This window comes from Erythranthe guttata, chromosome 14 (genome assembly GCF_056151865.1).
Source record: "Erythranthe guttata isolate IM_541 chromosome 14, IM_541, whole genome shotgun sequence".
NCBI classification, from domain to species: Eukaryota; Viridiplantae; Streptophyta; class Magnoliopsida; order Lamiales; family Phrymaceae; genus Erythranthe; species Erythranthe guttata.
In genome coordinates this window covers 21,568,702-21,583,276 of record NC_142546.1, presented here as the reverse complement: position 1 = coordinate 21,583,276, position 14,575 = coordinate 21,568,702, and the positions used below count along the sequence as shown (strand labels likewise).

At 35.5% G+C, this 14,575-nt stretch overlaps 4 protein-coding genes across 4 annotated transcripts; 2 read left to right on the top strand and 2 right to left on the bottom strand.

Annotated features, from left to right (window-relative positions):
* Window positions 1-1,636: 1,636 nt before the first annotated feature.
* Window positions 1,637-4,874, top strand: EIL2 (ETHYLENE-INSENSITIVE3-like 2). Its single transcript, XM_088813108.1, has 2 exons — window positions 1,637-2,009; window positions 2,792-4,874. Exon 2 carries the CDS (start codon window positions 2,901-2,903, stop codon window positions 4,644-4,646), a length of 1,746 nt encoding a protein of 581 aa, XP_088669234.1. The 5' UTR covers window positions 1,637-2,009; window positions 2,792-2,900; the 3' UTR covers window positions 4,647-4,874.
* Window positions 4,875-5,944: 1,070 nt separating this feature from the next.
* On the bottom strand, window positions 5,945-7,345 carry LOC105958681 (uncharacterized). Its single transcript, XM_012982691.2, has 5 exons — window positions 7,190-7,345; window positions 6,658-7,009; window positions 6,488-6,570; window positions 6,268-6,381; window positions 5,945-6,150 (listed from the first exon to the last, which is right to left on the bottom strand). Exons 1-5 carry the CDS (start codon window positions 7,208-7,210, stop codon window positions 6,055-6,057), a joined length of 666 nt encoding a protein of 221 aa, XP_012838145.2. The 5' UTR covers window positions 7,211-7,345; the 3' UTR covers window positions 5,945-6,054.
* A 2,389-nt stretch (window positions 7,346-9,734) lies between these two features.
* On the top strand, window positions 9,735-10,777 carry LOC105958680 (Late embryogenesis abundant (LEA) hydroxyproline-rich glycoprotein family). The gene has a single exon (XM_012982690.2). It carries the CDS (start codon window positions 9,872-9,874, stop codon window positions 10,673-10,675), a length of 804 nt encoding a protein of 267 aa, XP_012838144.2. The 5' UTR covers window positions 9,735-9,871; the 3' UTR covers window positions 10,676-10,777.
* Window positions 10,778-11,153: 376 nt separating this feature from the next.
* Window positions 11,154-14,224, bottom strand: LOC105959008 (Fe(3+) dicitrate transport system permease). Its single transcript, XM_012983026.2, has 3 exons — window positions 13,850-14,224; window positions 12,352-12,679; window positions 11,154-11,619 (listed from the first exon to the last, which is right to left on the bottom strand). The coding sequence occupies exons 1-3, from the start codon at window positions 14,007-14,009 to the stop codon at window positions 11,418-11,420; spliced, it is 690 nt and encodes a 229-aa protein (XP_012838480.2). The 5' UTR covers window positions 14,010-14,224; the 3' UTR covers window positions 11,154-11,417.
* Between the last annotated feature and the right edge of the window lie 351 nt (window positions 14,225-14,575).

Here is a 14,575-nt window from a genome sequence, read left to right as displayed (position 1 = left end):
TTAAGTATATTACAAACATTGTTGCATAACAAGAACCAAATTAAAATTAGAATACTTTTGAAAACTGAACTTTGTTCTTATCCAAATACAACAGTTTCCATCACATCAAATTAAAGGTGGTACCAACAATTATATGTGGAACATCATAATTGGATCCACCTTGTCCAATCCCACTTGTTTTGAATTATTTTAATTTTGCCAATATTTCAACACCTACTATTGTATTCATAGGAATTTTGCTTAGTGTGTGCATTATTGGCTGTGGTACAAAATAATTAGTTCCAAATTATACGGTAAATGAAAATAAATTGAATAGAATCTCGATAAATTAATTTTTATTAAATCAATACACATGCACTCAAATAAATATGTACCATCAAAATCACTTCAATGTGGAAACTGCTTCTATGTCACTTAGGCTAAACTTTATTGAAATTGTCAGACAAACTTATTTAAATTAGTAAATAATTAAATAGAAATATTCGATAAGTGAGATTAGTGGAGCATTCTTATCACTCAAACACGAGTGAACATATATACAAACACATTTTTATTTCTAACTAAAAAATAAAATAAAATTGGATGAAAGGATTTCAAATTGAGAATTTTGAATTCATTGAGCTTATTTGAATAAATTCAATTTAAAACAATTTGAGTTGTGACTAATTAATTAGTAATTAAAAAATAAACATTTGTTAGGTAAATAGATATTTTTTTTTTGAACCATATAATTGATGCTCTAAAGTTAACATTATTAGGGGAAATATATCATCACCTGGCCTTACTCGCATCCCATAATGTTGGTGAAAAAATGCACAAGTTGACCAAATTTTCGGGTGCCATGACTTTACACACTTCCTAATTAATTCGAAAACTCCACGTGATTTTACCATTGTGCCCCCACTATAAAAAGAAACGAAACCCAAAACATCCTAAAACCTCCACATGATCTTAAAATTCTATAGGACATTAGTCTCTAATTCTATTCAGCACACACGAACGTCCACGACACTACTCACCCGTGACCTTTTTAATACTGCTTGTACGATCTGAATCATTACCAGTTGTTCTAATTGGTGTCACGAAAGACGCAAAGTCTGATCTTTATGTACAGTGAATTCAGCACACACAAGCACTCACGACATTTGATTGTCGACCATCAATACACGAGCCTCCTCCACATGAATAATTAAAACATGAAAGTAACGAGAAAATTTTGTGAGAAAAAATAGGGTACTTCTACGAGGGAATATAGGGGACTATAGCAGTTAAAACATGTCATATCTATGTACTAATCAAATCATTTCTACAAATATTGAAAAGATTTTAATTTTGTAAATGGGATTTGTTTTTCCTTTTCTTGAATCTAAATAAAATCTAGAAAAATACATAAATGGCTACAATTATCGTTAAACGTGTAGCATAAACCTAGGTATTATAAATTTTCGTAACGGTCCAACACAAAGCGAACTACACACGCAGTGTCTTAATTGCATCTGTACTTCATCGTACTAAACTAATACTACTATTTCTTTTCTTTTTAAAAAAAAAAATATTTTATCAGAAGTTGAAATTCATAATAAATAATAATGAGTGGTGAATAATGCAAACTCCCAAAAATAATAATAACAACACTTTTTGACTTATGAATCTGACCAATTTTCTACCCCCCAACTTTAAATATTTTCACACGCGCCGTAATAAATTCACCAAATACGACACTTTTCACCTCCCCCCTATTCACACTGTCACAATAATAATTCATTTGATAGTAAAATTAATTTACAGCAGTATATAAATACCAAATTGAATAATACTTCTCACTACATGACTTTCCCATCATTTTCTTCCCCCCTGGCCCTGGTTCTCTCTCTCTCTCTCTCTCTCTCTCTCTCTCTCTCTCTCTCTCCTCTGATATCTCTCTCTCAAACTATTTCTAAATAGAGTCAATATTTCTGCACGAGGGGAAGAGGTGTTGGAAAGAAGACTTTCACAGAAATACTCGTCAGGTATAAACCAATTAAACAAAGGAGAATAATTAAAAAATCTTATTCTTCTTCTTGTTTGTGTTTTTCTTGTTTGTTGGTTGGTTAAAGTTCATGTCTTTATGATTTTGGTTGATCTTTTTTTTTATTTTTTTTATTATTTATAATTATAATTGAATGAGGGGAAGAGGGTTTTCAAGAATTAGGGTATGATTTTTATTTTTAATTTTAATTTTAGTTTTTTTCTAATTATGGTGCTGAAAAAAATTGTTTACCTGCAAAAAGATTCAATTTTTATTGTTGAAAATCTTGTCTTTTTGTTATAAGATTCTGGGTTTTTTTTTTACTTCAATTTCCGTAAACAGCAGGTGGATCCAAATTCAATTACTGAAAACAATTGATTTAAGAGTATTTCTGTTTGTGAAAATTAAAGTTACTTAATCATTTTTTTATTAATTAAAAACCCTGAAATGATCTTGGGATGAAACATGAGTACTGGGTAAAATATGTTGTTTAGATGCATTAATTGTTGCTTTTATTTTTGTCCCATGTTTTCTGTGAAATCTTGTTTCAGATTTTCTTGGACTGTTTGACTTTCTCTGTGATCTGTTCAGATCTGGCTTTTCTGATAAAAGCTAAGAACTTTAAAAAACTTAAAGCTTTATCTTTTGTTCATTCTTGGCTTTATATGTGGGGATTTTTTATTTATTTCTGTAATAGCAAATGGTTAAAGTCTGAATCTTTATATTTTGTTCGAAAATCTTGGTTGATATTTTCTTTAATTTTCTTGATTTCTATATTCACAGGTGGTAAAAACCTTTTCCACTTGGTGGAAAAGATAGACACGGTCGAGGTTTTTGTCGAAATTCAGTTCCTAATCCTGCAGTTTCTTCCAGTTCAGCCCTGAATTTGAGGATGATGATGTTTGATGACATGGCGTTTTGTGGCGATTTCGATTTCTTCTCCTCTGTTCCAATCAAGGAAACAGCAGATCTCTCAGCTCCTCCTCCGCAGTCGAACAACGAGCCCGATCCGACGGAGGAGGACGATTACACAGACGACGAGATCGACGTCTACGAACTCGAGAGGCGGGTGTGGAGGGACAAGATGAGGCTCAAGAGACTCAAAGAACTGAACAAGGGCAAAGAAGTAAATAACAGCAACGCCAACACCGACGACTCTTCAAAGCAGAGGCAGTCGCAAGAGCAGGCTAGGCGTAAGAAGATGTCGCGTGCGCAAGACGGGATCTTGAAGTACATGCTGAAAATGATGGAAGTGTGCAAAGCACAAGGCTTCGTGTACGGCATCATACCGGAGAAGGGCAAGCCTGTCGGCGGAGCGTCGGACAACCTCCGCGAGTGGTGGAAGGATAAAGTCCGCTTTGACCGAAACGGGCCCGCCGCCATTGCTAAATACCAGACCGAAAACTGCCCTCCTGGAAAATTTGAGGGGGGTTCCGCCCCCATCGGCCCCATCCCCCACACTCTGCAGGAGCTCCAAGACACTACGCTCGGATCTCTTTTGTCGGCTTTGATGCAGCATTGTGACCCACCTCAGCGGAGGTTCCCTTTGGAGAAGGGGGTTTCGCCCCCCTGGTGGCCGAACGGTACGGAGGAGTGGTGGGGCCAGCTAGGGTTGCAGAAAGATCAAGCGGGCCCGCCTCCTTACAAGAAGCCGCACGATCTTAAAAAGGCTTGGAAAGTTGGGGTTTTGACGGCTGTGATTAAGCATATCTCGCCGGATATAGCTAAGATTAGGAAGCTTGTGCGGCAGTCGAAGTGCTTGCAGGATAAGATGACTGCTAAGGAGAGCGCCACCTGGCTGGCGATTATCAACCAGGAGGAGATTGTGGCTCGTGAGCTTTACCCCGATCGGTGCCCACCGCCTTTGACTTTGTCCGGTGGGGGTTTTGGCACCCACGATTTCGGAGAGTACGATGTCGATGGGGTTGATGAGGGGTCGAGTGATAATAACAATAGTTTCGAAGTGCAGGAGCAGAAGCCCAATAGGCTCGATTTGTTGAATATAGTTCAACAACAACAAATGCAGCAACAAACTCATGAAATCAAGAATGAAGCTTTGATGATCGATAATAACAACACCTTCGATTTCTCGAGGAAAAGAAAATCCGGAAACGAATTGGGTGTGATTATGGACCATCAGATATACACGTGCGAGTTTCTCCACTGCCCGCATAGTGAACTCCGCCATGGCTTTCGTGACAGAATCTCGAGGGACAACCATCAGCTCTCTTGCCCCTTCAGCAAGCAACTATCTCCAAATTTCAGGGTTTCGAATTTCGCCGTCAATGAAGCGAAACCTGTCGTTTTCACTCAGCCAGCTGTCAGTCCAGCTCAGAATTCGTTCGACCTGACGGGGCTCGGCGTTCCGGAAGATGGGCAAAGGATGATTAACGACCTTATGTCCTTCTACGACAGTAACGTACAAGGAATCGTATTCGAAGAGAACAATAACAATAATAATAGTAACATGCACAATAGTGGTTCGATTTTTGGTGGACCATTTGACCACCGTAAGGCTGCTGCGGACGCACCATTCAATGCGGGCCCCGCCGAGAATTTCCCGTTGATGTTTAGCTCGCCGTTCGATATGCCGTCCATGGACAATCTGCCGAAGCAAGATGTTTCGATTTGGTTCTAAGCATATTGGGAGGTTTCTATATATATATATTCATATCAACTATTTTGCTTTGTCTTTAGTTTTTAAACAGTTATTTATATAGTTACTGGTGTTAGAGAGCTGTAGGGGGTTTGAATTGGACAGGCTTGTAATAAACAAATGGGATTTACTTATAGTATTACTATGCTTCTGGCACAATGGACAGATTTATATGTGTATTGTGTATATGGTTATTTTGGTTGATTTCTATGGTGGTTTTTTCTTTTTTTCTTTTTTTTTTTAAATATATATTATTATTTTTTTATTTTCTTTTAACAAAAAGGGGTTATTTTTGTTAGTTACAATTTTATAACATTAAAAGTGTAATAGAAGGGCAACCTTGTAATTATAGGTAAAAGTTCCAGGGGGAACTCACCTACATTCTTGAAGCAGCATTTTCTGGCTAAGGAACATGCATGTATGGCTTCTTGTAAGCCATTCTTGAAGCATCTATATATATATATATATATATATATATATATATATATATATATATATATATATATGCATGCACCTAGACATAATTCTGAAATATTCTAATTAAAAAACACATGCATTTAATTAATATGTACTTAAATCCCATTTTACGATTTCCATCACTAATTTAGATTAATTAGTCTTGAACCAGAAGAACTTCGAGGTTAATTAGCAGCAGATAGGTACTTGTGTTTTGCATCCAAGAAGTAAGAACTATCTGATATTTACAAAACTTTTGTTAATATTATTAGTATTACAAATTATTTATATTATAATAAACAAAAGTTACAAGATGTAAAAACGAACTGTAACTTATTTCTTCAATTTTTTATATGAATTTATTACATTATTATTATTATATATATTTAACTAAAAAAAAACTCACAAGCCGGCTCGTTAGCTAATGAAAGTAATAAAGCTCGAGCTCAAAAATTCGAGCTCGAGTCTGTGTTGTTGTCAAGTCGACTCAGCTCATTTCCGTTAGCTATCGAAGGTTTAGTGCTCTAGAGCACAAAACCTGGAAATTTTTTGAAGGACGAAACCCCCCTCTTTTCGAATTGTTTTAGGGGTTTCGTTCTGTAAATAACGAAGCTCCTTTTCTTTTCTTTTCTACTTTCGTGCTCGTTTTACCTCATAATAGTAATCCAGGTAGGCCATTGAAGTAGTTGTTGTTTCTCGGCAGCAAATTTGTCAAACGACTTTCAGATTCGTAGATTTCGAATTTTTTGACTTGAGAGAGTTTCAGTTGTTTTAGAAAGTTAGAAAAATGAGAAATGAGACTACCGCTGCATAGCCAATTTCAGTAAAAGTCTCGCTGCAAATAGCTTTTCAGTTAAATAAAACAAGTTATGCACATTCATCGTTTTACGATTAATCTCGCATTACAATACCGGCCAATTGTAGATCTACGTCGTCAGCACACAGAGGAAAGCCTGCCCATCTCCACACCATCTTTCAGGAACAAAAAGGTAGGCTTATCGCACTCCACATTGAATTCCTTAGCAACACTCTACAAACAATGTTTACGAACTTTTAACAAATCTAGCTCCGATTATTCGACATATATATATTTTTTTAATTAAAAAAAATGACAAATGTAAGCAAATTAAAGAATCATTCATAATACCCGAAGCTTCAAAAGATCCACCTTGAGGAATATAACACGACCCCCCTTCTTCTCGGCAATCTCGGGATCAATAGCACGGCTTGATATTGACTCGTTCGAGAAATCTACAACTACCTAATCAAAATATACGCCCAATTAAACAATATAAACACGAAAAAAAGTTACCGCAGTAACCAAACATCAAATAAAATCTATCTTATTAAATCGAGTAAATCGTTACCAGCTTCTTGGACTTGGTACCCTTTTTGAAATGCTTATTCCACTCTTTTACCGAACGGCATTCGATCACCGGTCCCGCTTCATCTACATTGATTATTTTTTGTAATTTTGTTTTTTGAATAAATATTTATATAATATATTATAGATATAAACGAGTAATTTTTTGCACACCTGCATTGTTCAATTTAGGCGCGGTAAACGTATTTGGCCGGGCGGTGACGTAATCGGGAGATCGATCCATGATATGAGGGAGGCCGAGTAAGGAGCCGTTGCGGTTTTCGGAAACAATTTTGTAGTTGTCTTCGAAATTTTTGAATGCCAAATTTTCGATTTTTTCGGTGCTGTATTTTTTCCCATGCCCTTTACACCACTCGTTAAACACAGCTCGAGTGCTGAAAGGAACCCTAATTTGGTGATTGGTGCTCGTAATTGCTTTATGCTGCTGCTGCTGCTTCTGTTTCAGCACCGCCGCCGCCGCCGGAGGATTCACCAGCAGCAGCCGATTGCAACCGATCAACGCCGCCTTTTTAATTATTTGGTACGAAAATTCGGTTTCATGAAACAGAAAATGATAATCGAAGCATAAATTAGGACGAAAACAATCAGTAATTATTGCAGCTTTACATAAATCTGTATAAAAAAAAATGAATAAATTAAATTAAATTAAATACTGTACAGAAAATCAGTAGAATGAAAAACAAACCTTGCGCAAGGGGTTGGCCATGTCGAAGTGCGTTCGTAGCGCCGGCTGGAGTGTTATTTCAAGGGTAAATTACGGTGGGTTATGGTCAAATTACGAAAACTTTCCTACTGTTTGGGTAATTATAACCTTCCCAATTATGTATTATCTTACGATAAAAGTTCCTCCTGAAGTAAATTTAGGAAAGTTAATTTAGTAATACCGAATTACATAAATTTTATGTAAAAACATTTAAAAGGATGGTGGTTGTAATTATCCAAACAAGAGGGGTTTTTTTGTAATTTGGCCTTACCTCAAGGTGGCCCTAATTTGCTCTATTTCAAAGGGGTGAAATATTGTTTTATTTTTAATAGGGTAAATCACGGCCACCCCTAAGGTAAGGTCAAATTACGAAAAAAATTCCTCATGTTATTGGTAATTACAACCAACCCCTGAACTATGAATTGTCTTACTAATTCACCTTATGATGTCAAATCCAACATAATCTTCTGCATTCCGTGAAATGTTCTCTAGTTCGTTCTCGTTTTGTGCAAAAACGTAGTTTCTGATGCACAACAATCTAATATTTACAAGCCAAAACACACATCTTATGATCATCATCTTGTTTCTAAATATGGAGCTCATATGAGTAAAACAGGTACAAACTGGAGAAAATCCACTAAATTTGACACCGCAATGATAGAAGTATAAGAAAATTCATAGTTGACAGGTGGTTGTAATTACTCAAAAAATGAGGGAGTTTATCGTAATTTGACCTTACATCAGGGGTACCGTAATGTACCATTTTAAATATATATGCACATATAAAACGATGGTTGTTGCATTCAGCACCGTCCAATTAAATCAAATTGCAAAAAAAAAAAAAAAAAAAAAATCCTCTCCTTTTTGTTATTCTAGAGCACAAACTTTAAAACACAATCATAATTTAACTTGCAAATATATAATATATATATATATATATATATATATATATATATATATATATATATATATATATAAATATATATATAAAAGTATTTTCTTTTGTTAAGAATTATTACATTTTTCTTTTAATCTAACTGGATGGATAAACAGCATGAAACCCAGAAGTGGCTGGCCGGAGCAAACGTAACATACAAACAATTGAACACAACAAAATAAATTGCCTTAATACATACTTAGCAATTAGCATATGTCACTCGTATGTTTACTTGTTCTACATTTTTCTTAATTAATTCTATAACATATTTCAAAATTAAAATTCGATTTCCGAAACATTTTTTGTAATATTTTAATTCATATATTATTTTAATTAAAATAAAATTAGACACGCTATTAACTTTTCTAACTGATTGATTTGTTCATAACTATCCCATTTGAAGTATTCTCTATAATGGTCTTTTTTTTATAGCATGATATATAGTTATATTGATCTATTCTTATTAATTTGAACTAGTAATAGTACTAGGTCAAAAGTTTTGTCTTTAACTTGTAAGCAATTGCATGATGACCAAAGGTTTATTATATTTAATTTAATTAATTGATAAATATGTTTGTCGTTGTCCTTGTGGATAATCAACATTATATTATTCTTCATTTAATAAATTTAATGTGTTAATTTAAAATCAAGAAACAAAATTGGAGAGGTCCTAAATTCATTAGAAAAAATGTAATAGTTGATATTATTAGTTTTTGTACATAAAATTACAATAATTAAAAAAAATATATTAGAGCATATTACAAAACAAAATCAAATTTATACTACAAACTTTAATATAGGGTTCTCAATTTTCATTTTTATTAATATATTGCCTCGACACCCCGGTAAGCATTCTGATTTTTTAGGAACTGAAAAAATCAATTTCAATTATGTTCCGAAAAATCGGAAACAATAGCAAATCGGAATTTCGGAAATCAAAATGAAAAAACTCATTTCAAAATCAGATATTTTTTGACTGGAACTGGCGGAAAGCGGAAAATTTCATTTTTTTAGTCAATTAAAAAAAATGTATGATAAAATGATACTATAAGTGTATTTTTTCGGAAATTGAAATCGGATATGAATCGGAATCTCATAAATAGGTCAATTTCTATTCAAATAAATTCAAAAAAAAAAACTGGAATCGTATTTTAGGAATTTAGAATGAAAAATATTATTCCAAAATCAGAAAAATTCAGACCGAAATCGGCGGAAATCAGAAATTCCGTTGCAAATTCCACCCTCAAGTCATAGAGATTATGAACGATAATAATATATTTGGCATATTCTCTTGACTGGACCAATTAATATGTAACTTAATTAGAATTATTAAAATCTAAAATTACTAATAACTCAATTTAAGTGATTGATGAAATCTTCTTATAATTCAATTATGGAAAAGAAAGTATTTAAGTGTAACAACTGTAATTACGCGGCGGTACATAAACTCACTACACATTACACTACGTGTTTCACACACACCACTTTGTATCTATATAATTCTGTAGACTGTATCTATCTATATATATATATATATATATATATATATATTTATATATATATATATATATATATATATATATATATACAGACAGCAAATTCTCTCAACCAAGTCCTCTACAAAAAAACACACGAACATATGCATACAAACCCCATACAAAAATACACACAATTCCACATTCAATTCTCATTTAATTTCATTTGAATTTTGTTTAAATTTGTGTAGAATGGATGATCCACGTGTTCATCCCACCACCGCCGATCCCCCGCCGCCGCCGTCTTCCTCCAACCCGACATCACCCAAGCAGTCCGGCCAGAATCGGAAGCCGGAAAACCTTACTCCTCCGCCGGAGATTTACGTCGTCCAGCTACCCAGAGAACAAATCTTCCGCGTTCCGCCTCCGGAGAACGCCAGAAAATTCGAGGCGCTGACTCGCCGGAAACCCCGACGGAGTAGCTGCCGCAGGTGCTGCTGCTTCACTCTCTGCCTCGTCCTGCTCCTCGTCGTCGCCGCCGCCGTCTCCGCCGGAGTGATGCACTTCGTCTTCCGTTTCAAATCGCTCAAGTATGACGTCACCGGCATCTCGATCAAAGGGATGAATCTGACGTCAGCGGCGCCGATCTCGCCGGATTTCAACGTCAGCGTCAGAGCGGAGAACCCTAACGGCAAGGTTGGCATCTACTACTTGAAGGGCAGCGCCGTTACCGTTTTCTACAGCGACGTGAAGCTAAGCAACGGCGTTTTCCCTGTTTTCTACCAGCCGAAGAAGAACGTGACGGCGTTCTCGACGTCGTTAACGGGGTCCACCGTCGTGTTGGGGGCCGCCGTCAGGAGGGAGTTAATGAACGCGCAGAATCAAGGGAGAGTGCCGTTAGTGGTCAACGTTAAAGCGCCCGTTAAGATTAAGGTGGGGTCCGCTAAGACGTGGGAAATTACAGCTAAGGTCAAATGCGACGTCGTTGTTGATGCATTGAGTGAGAGGGCAAAAATCGTTTCCAATAAGTGTCGTTATAACGTGAGATTGTGGTAGAGCAACGACTATTATAGGAAGTATTTAATTTAATTCAGTTTTAGCCAGTTGGAAGAATTATTCATTAGTGTATCTGATTTTGATATATCCACATATTTTAATTATATAGTATTGTTTACTCCAAAAAAATAAAATTATATAGCAAGTATTATACTCTATTTCTCTTTCATTTGATTCAAACTTCGAATGTGTTCACAATTTGTAATTTAAAACCACTTTTTTTTTACAATAGGAATAAAAATAAAGCCAAACTATTCGATTCAAAATCGTTAGTTAAAAACTTGTCCGAGGAAAAATCCAATATACTTCTAATGTCGAAACGGGATTAACTAGGACAGAACTAAAGCATTGGGTCGAACTCTCTTCTTTGCATCAAGTAATAGCTATGAATAGTCATCGACTTTCGGGAAACCGAAACCCGAAATCAAAACCGATAGAAATCACCAAACGCATGCAAACCTCGCAAAATGGGGAATTAAATAAACCAAATACAGCATAGAAAGATCCATTTTATTTACATATAAGCCACCATAATGAGTTATACATCAAACAAAAATACAACATTACGCAACAGCAAATATCGGAAGATCAACCAACAACTTCGACAAAAAAGGGGCAATATAAAGAAGTATTTGATTAAACAAGAAACGCAAGTTCTACAGTTCTTAGTAATGTGCATCGTCACTTTGTAAGATCTCAATATATCAAGAACCTAAGTAACATTTAAAGCACTATGCTTCTCTTATAGGCCGATAATTTTCCTATGCAGATGGTCTCCGTGTGGGCCCGCATCATGATGGTCGTGAAAAATAAGGGTCAGAACTCCAACTAAACATAGAACGGAACCTACTAGAAGCTTGTCGTAACGCTCCACCCAGTGGAACTTGAGCTGACTCGCACCATAAAACGAGAGTGCCACGAGTGATGTCATAACAGTTATTGTGCTGCAATGTAAATAAATAATACCATACCATGTTAATACCGAAATATTTTGCTCGAACTGTGTGGACGATTACAAGTAAAAAAATTTACTACATCAATAAGTAATTAGCAGAGATTCATTAATTATATGATCCGTAAAAAGACCGGAAACGGAGTTTCTTGTCCCAACCTAGAGGCTAGAAATATCTAAAAATGCTATCTTTAGAAAACTTGGCAAAAGTTATTTAGAAGCTAATACAATTTCCACTAATTTATAGTTCCTTTGACCATCTAGAATGGTCAGATATTTTGAAATCGAAAAATCGGTGTATATAATCTTATTTTCGGAGGCCAAGGAAGCAATTCATATAAGGATGGCCCTAAGCATGAAATAAAATGCATGCTATCTCCATGTAGTACCATAACCACAACTAAATTCGTTCAATAAGGCCTCGTTTAGGTGGTAAGATTAGCCTTGATTAATTAAATAACATGACCTTATTGGATGTTTGGTTAGTCCAACAACTTTTCCAGCCGCCCCGCAATTGGAAAAATGGCTCTAATCTTGGCTAATAGGGAGATTCTTTATCGGATCTCCCATGGTTCAACAATATGATTGGGTTTTGATAATATTAATTAATCTTATCTTGGTTAATCTTATCTTATGAAGCAAATGAGGCCTAAGCATTTCTTATTCCAATAGTAAAGATACAATAAAGCTATAAAGCTAGCAGTTAAACGACATAACTTATTACCTGAATAGCAGAACTATTATAGCGAGCACCATCATGGATTTTGAGTTTCCGACGGCAAGAAAAACGGGGAGAGTGGTTGCACAAGGAGACAATGCGGGGACGAGTACAAGACCAGCGACTGCCATTTTTTCCATCGGTTGGTTGTGAGAATGGCTGTGGCCACCTTTTCCGAACAGAAACAGTACTACGTAACTACCACCGAGGAAAATAAGCAACAACGAAGCAAGTTTATGCACGGTTTCTTCTCCTGCTATGGTGTTTGTTATGGTGATTGCTGTTATGCCGAGCAGCGAAGTAGATAGGACGTGCAATACTGCTCCGAATGCAGCTGCGTGCAGAAAATCAATCGTCGTTGTTCAGCGACATTATATGTATATAAATTGTTGCGTGTATTGGTATCACTGGAATATGAATATTATTGAGAAAAAAGGGTGGAAACTCCAGTATAGTCACATTATCTAGATATTCATTTCTCGAGAAATCCCATTTGAAGGAATTTCGTCGTTCAGTGTCGATTGTGCTAAGTGCTAACGATGCTTGAGGATGTTTGGTTCGAGAAATTTTAAAAGGGTTCGATTTAGATGCGAAAGCAAATCCAGCAGAACGGCTAAGTTAGGTGACTTAAACGCATAAAAAATGCTAAACGAAACAGTGTTAAGCAAATTTTTGAATCAGGTACAAAAACACAAAGAAATAAGTAAGACCAATTTCAAAAGAACCTATACTTATTATCTATTGGCTTCAGCAAGGAAGAATTGCAATTAAAATATTCATCCCGAGTGCCACTATCAAAACGATATTTACGATTTTCCTTGAGACTTGTTTGGCACTTTAGACCAGATTTCATTTGGATCCAACTTAACAGCTGAATCTATATTCGCTTAATCTGTAATTTCTGTACCTACTGTTAAAAAACCATCCAATTAGTAGATTAAAAAATCACGTAACAAACTCGACAGAGCATCTATAACATACTGCTCTCTGAATCTCCAGAACGAGGTTGTATTTTCTTTCGGTGTGTTTCGTCAGATCAAAGTCGAAAAGTTCTCACTGAATCCTAAATCATTTCCTATGTAGTTATTTTGCCACAACAATAATTCCACAAATTCTTCACATCCCTCCTCAAAAGGCTGTTTGCCACAATTTCACCCAATAAAGCCATTTAAAAGCCTATACACAAACTGCAACAACACGATTCGAAATGAAAATTGCGTTCAAATTACTAATGTTTCGATAGCCGCGTCGTTTTCTTATGTAATTCTTCCGGCATATTCATAACAATATGTGCAAAGTAAGTCTCTTCTCCACCACAATAAACTATATCTATATTTAATTACTTTTTTTCTCCTCCCAAAACCCAAGCAATGCACTCCTGGATCTCACAAAATTAGCAAAGCCCATAACACCAATTTCACCTTCTCACTAACAAGATCAAATTTTTTGTCTCAAAAATCAAAACACAACTAACAAAAAATCACAATGAGTTATCATCACTTACTAACGAGGAGAGTACGAGAGAGCGTCCATTTCTGAGCGCGGCCGACAATGGAGAACGGAAGCCAGTGTGTCGGAATGAATGAATGGAGGAGGGAAACGGTGGCTATGCCTCCGATCGTCGATAGATCCTCCGCACTAAAGCTGAATTTTCCATCATCCATTTTTTTTTTCAGATTTTTTGCTGTGCGGTGTCGAGAAAAATTCAATCAGTTTTGATGGCTGCTTCACATGTGTAATACGATTGCAGTATGATTTTTCAGGGGGTGGGGGATCGGACTCCAGTTGAGAAATCAGATTTGTGGGGTTTTTCAAGTTATTACCACTCTGTTTTTCAGCGTAAACAAACTCAGGTAGAATTGGTGTGGTTTGTGTGCAATGACATTATTGCCCTTCGGTAATTGTCTTTTTCTTTTTTCTTTAATCACTATTTTTAATTAATAAAAAATAATCAAATACACTTTGCATCCTTGAAGTATACCGTATATAATACTCACACTCTTAAAGTATTTTTCGAAGTAAAATTAGTAAAATTTAACCCTCAAACATCTTTTATTTCATATCTTAAATATTGGAATATAATAATGGCCTTAATATATCGCCACTTTTATTGGATAGAATAATCGAAAAAGATTATTGAATAAATTTGATCAATTAAAAAGTGAGTGCAATATTTATAAAATTTGAAGTATATCTTTCTTTGCTAAGATAAATAACATAAACAACTAAT

What these genes read in the sequence shown, in the direction of transcription:
- EIL2 (XM_088813108.1), top strand. Translation starts at nt 2,901, where the DNA reads ATGATGATGTTTGATGACATGGCGTTTTGTGGCGATTTCGATTTCTTC.
- LOC105958681 (XM_012982691.2), bottom strand. Translation starts at nt 7,210, where the DNA reads ATGGCCAACCCCTTGCGCAAG. An exon ending in GTACCAAGTCCAAGAAGCTG is followed by an intron (nt 6,382 to 6,487) that starts GTAACGATTTAC and finishes TATTTTGATTAG; the next exon opens with GTAGTTGTAGATTTCTCGAA. An exon ending in TGGATCTTTTGAAGCTTCGG is followed by an intron (nt 6,151 to 6,267) that starts GTATTATGAATG and finishes CATTGTTTGTAG; the next exon opens with AGTGTTGCTAAGGAATTCAA.
- LOC105958680 (XM_012982690.2), top strand. Translation starts at nt 9,872, where the DNA reads ATGGATGATCCACGTGTTCATCCCACCACCGCCGATCCCCCGCCGCCG.
- LOC105959008 (XM_012983026.2), bottom strand. Translation starts at nt 14,009, where the DNA reads ATGGATGATGGAAAATTCAGCTTTAGTGCGGAGGATCTATCGACGATC. An exon ending in CTCTCGTACTCTCCTCGTTA is followed by an intron (nt 12,680 to 13,849) that starts GTAAGTGATGAT and finishes TTCTGCACGCAG; the next exon opens with CTGCATTCGGAGCAGTATTG. An exon ending in ATAATAGTTCTGCTATTCAG is followed by an intron (nt 11,620 to 12,351) that starts GTAATAAGTTAT and finishes TTTACATTGCAG; the next exon opens with CACAATAACTGTTATGACAT.